Source organism: Volvox carteri, assembly GCF_000143455.1.
Source record: "Volvox carteri f. nagariensis unplaced genomic scaffold VOLCAscaffold_72, whole genome shotgun sequence".
NCBI lineage: Eukaryota > Viridiplantae > Chlorophyta > Chlorophyceae > Chlamydomonadales > Volvocaceae > Volvox > Volvox carteri.
In genome coordinates, this window is record NW_003307615.1 from 490,454 (window position 1) to 493,140 (window position 2,687).

Consider the following 2,687-nt stretch of genomic DNA (forward strand, 5'->3'; position numbering starts at 1 on the left):
TGATATGCACGGACACTGCAGTACGGAATGATAAGAGCATCCCATCCAGCAGCGAGAAATCTGCGAGACTGTGTGACTGTGTGACTGTGTGTATGTATGTACGTACACATATACATACACATATTATACATATACATATACATATACATATACATATACATATACATATACATATACATATACATACATGAATGTTGCTGTTATTCATGTTGAACTTAAGGTTTATGTATATTCACACGTATATATACATAAACCTAAGAGTTCAATGATGATAGGCGTGAATGAGAGGAATCAAAGGCAGCCGGGAACGGGACATTCATGTTGTATTCTTGTTACATTAACAGGTTTTGCATGCGGGCGACGCAGTGTACGACATGATCACCATGTTCCAATAATGTTCCAGTATACTAGCTCAGCGAAATATGCAAATAAACACTTCTAGGATGCCGGGAAGGAAAATCGTATGAGGGGTCCCGATATCATCAAAATATTCTTGACAACGCGCACACATACAGACAGACACATACTTACACACAGTCCTCTTGAACAGGTATACACTAGGAACACAAACGCACCCACATACATACAGACCAACATCTCAATGGCAGCACGCATATACAAACACAGCTGGTGAAACAATGTCGTGTCCTGCTATACACATTCATTCAGCACGGTGTCAACCGGTCCATATACCCAGAAGACCAGCCCATATCAATTATAGGCAATCGCTATACCGAGACAGATTCAATTTCGAGCGCGCGCTGCTGCATCCTGCTGAGCTATTACTCACACAATCCCTAATGGTTGGAAACCGCCTGCGTCAAATCTACAAAACCAAACTCATATCTCATCAACTCCAAGCTACCAGCTGCTGCCAGTTAGATGAAGTTGATCGGGCAGCACTTGTTGTTCGGCGAGAACTGGTTCACCTGCCGGTCCAGAAAGAAGAAGGGGAATACAATAGATCAGTTGGAGAGAAGAGAATGCATGCGGTAAAGCTGCTACATACATACATACATACATACACACGGTATCGAATTACGCAGCGTGTTGAAGAGGAGAGTCTATCGCACCTGGCAACGGCCCAAGTAGCAGAAGCTGGACGGCGTGTTGCAGGTGGTGGTCTGCTTGACGTGCCAGCACAGCGTCGCTCCAGAGGCTCTCGGAATGAGCCTGGGGAGTCAGAGGTGGCAGGTGGCGGGTGGGAGTGGCGAGTCAGCAGGATATAGAAACAGGAACTGCGGAAAGAGAGGACCCACTAAGCCCGCGGCATACTTCAGTCCATATGTTTCGCGACCAAGAGGCTATTCTACACGAACTTACGTGTCGAGGTCTGTGAATTTGAGGCCGTTGAAAATGTTGTAGAAGGCCCAGCTGGGTGGCAGGTCCTTGCCGTTGATCGTGATCTTGCGGACATTGTCCTTGCACGCCGTGTTGACCAGCAGCTCAACCTGCAACAAGCAGTGGGGAACACAGAAACATATTCATTGAGAGAGAGAGAGAGAGAGAGAGAGAGAGAGACGCGCAAAATACGACTTGGGTGCCTAGCACCGCCGATGAAACTGTTCACTACGGCCCTAGGCGCCTAAACCATATCGAGTGACCAACTCTTACCTTCGCAAGCGACATGCCGCAGCAAGAGTTGGTCGAGTTGACGCAAGCCTGGCTGGAAATCCGCGTGCACATGGCGATGGTCGGGTTGCCGAACACGTCCTTGCCCTTGGAAATCTCGATATTGTTCAACTTGTACGGCACGTTGGTCGATCCGTTGTCGCACTTGTGTGTCTACAGTGAGGAATGACAAGTGGGAAGGGAAGGAGTGGGGAAATGTCATGTATACGTGTTGTGCTGCAGTTATCACCAGCAAGACAGACAGGCAGACAGACAGACAGACAGAGACAGGCAGACAGACTGAGATACAGGCAGGAAGCGAGTACGAGCAGCGCTGTTCAAGACCTCACCATGACACCCTGTGGAGCTGGCGGCGGGCGAGGCGGCTGAGGTGGCGATGGCGGGACAAGCGGCTTGCTTGGCGGCCGTGGAGGTGTACGCGGCGCGGGGGCATTCGGCTGCAGACGATCGCTGCACTGCATCTGGGTGAATCCAGAGATGCACTTTGGATCGGTCTCAGCCGAGGCGTTCACCGGAGCGATTGTTGCAGAGAAGTTGTAGTTCCTGTACTGGCCGGCGGGGCAGTTGTAAGCGACGGCGGACCTGTTGAAGATGACCACGTTGACCAGCTTCAACGCCAACTCCCTGACGGTGTTGTTCAAGCTTCCGGCGTTGCTGACGTTGCCGCAGACCTCGACGTACAATTTTCCGCAGGCTGTCAACTGGAAGTCTTTCAGCAGGGCGTTCGCAACGACAGCTTCCGAATCGAGGACGTTGATCATCTGTGCTGCAGCGACCGAGCAGCTGATGTTAGTGCCGAAATTGAGCGGACCAACGGTGGCCTCAGGTGGCGGGTAGATGGTAACGCGCGCGCAGACTGGGCAAGATTCTGTGAACGGCGTGACCGGAACAGAAGGTGGCGGCGAAGGTGGTGGCGGCGGCGGCGGCGGCGGTGGTGGCGGTGGCGGCGGTGATGGCGGCGATGGCGGAGATGGCGGCGGCGGCGGCGGTGGCGATGGTGGCGGCGGTGGTGGCGGTGGTGGCGGCGGTGGTGGCGGTGGCGGCGGTGGTGGCGG

The 2,687-nt window shown here is 52.6% G+C and overlaps 1 protein-coding gene across 1 annotated transcript in view; it reads right to left on the reverse strand.

Moving 5' to 3' along the window:
* Positions 1–317: 317 nt before the first annotated feature.
* The window catches only part of phV34 (extracellular matrix glycoprotein pherophorin-V34), a gene marked incomplete at its 5' end in the record, with an annotated part of 26,565 nt that continues 24,195 nt past the window's right edge, over positions 318–2,687 (reverse strand). The window contains 5 exons of the mRNA XM_002957344.1: positions 318–929; positions 1,074–1,173; positions 1,324–1,451; positions 1,615–1,785; positions 1,962–2,500. Of these exons, the coding sequence (XP_002957390.1) occupies positions 879–929; positions 1,074–1,173; positions 1,324–1,451; positions 1,615–1,785; positions 1,962–2,500 (989 nt within the window). The 3' untranslated portion in view covers positions 318–878. The remainder of the gene's footprint in view (positions 930–1,073; positions 1,174–1,323; positions 1,452–1,614; positions 1,786–1,961; positions 2,501–2,687) is intronic.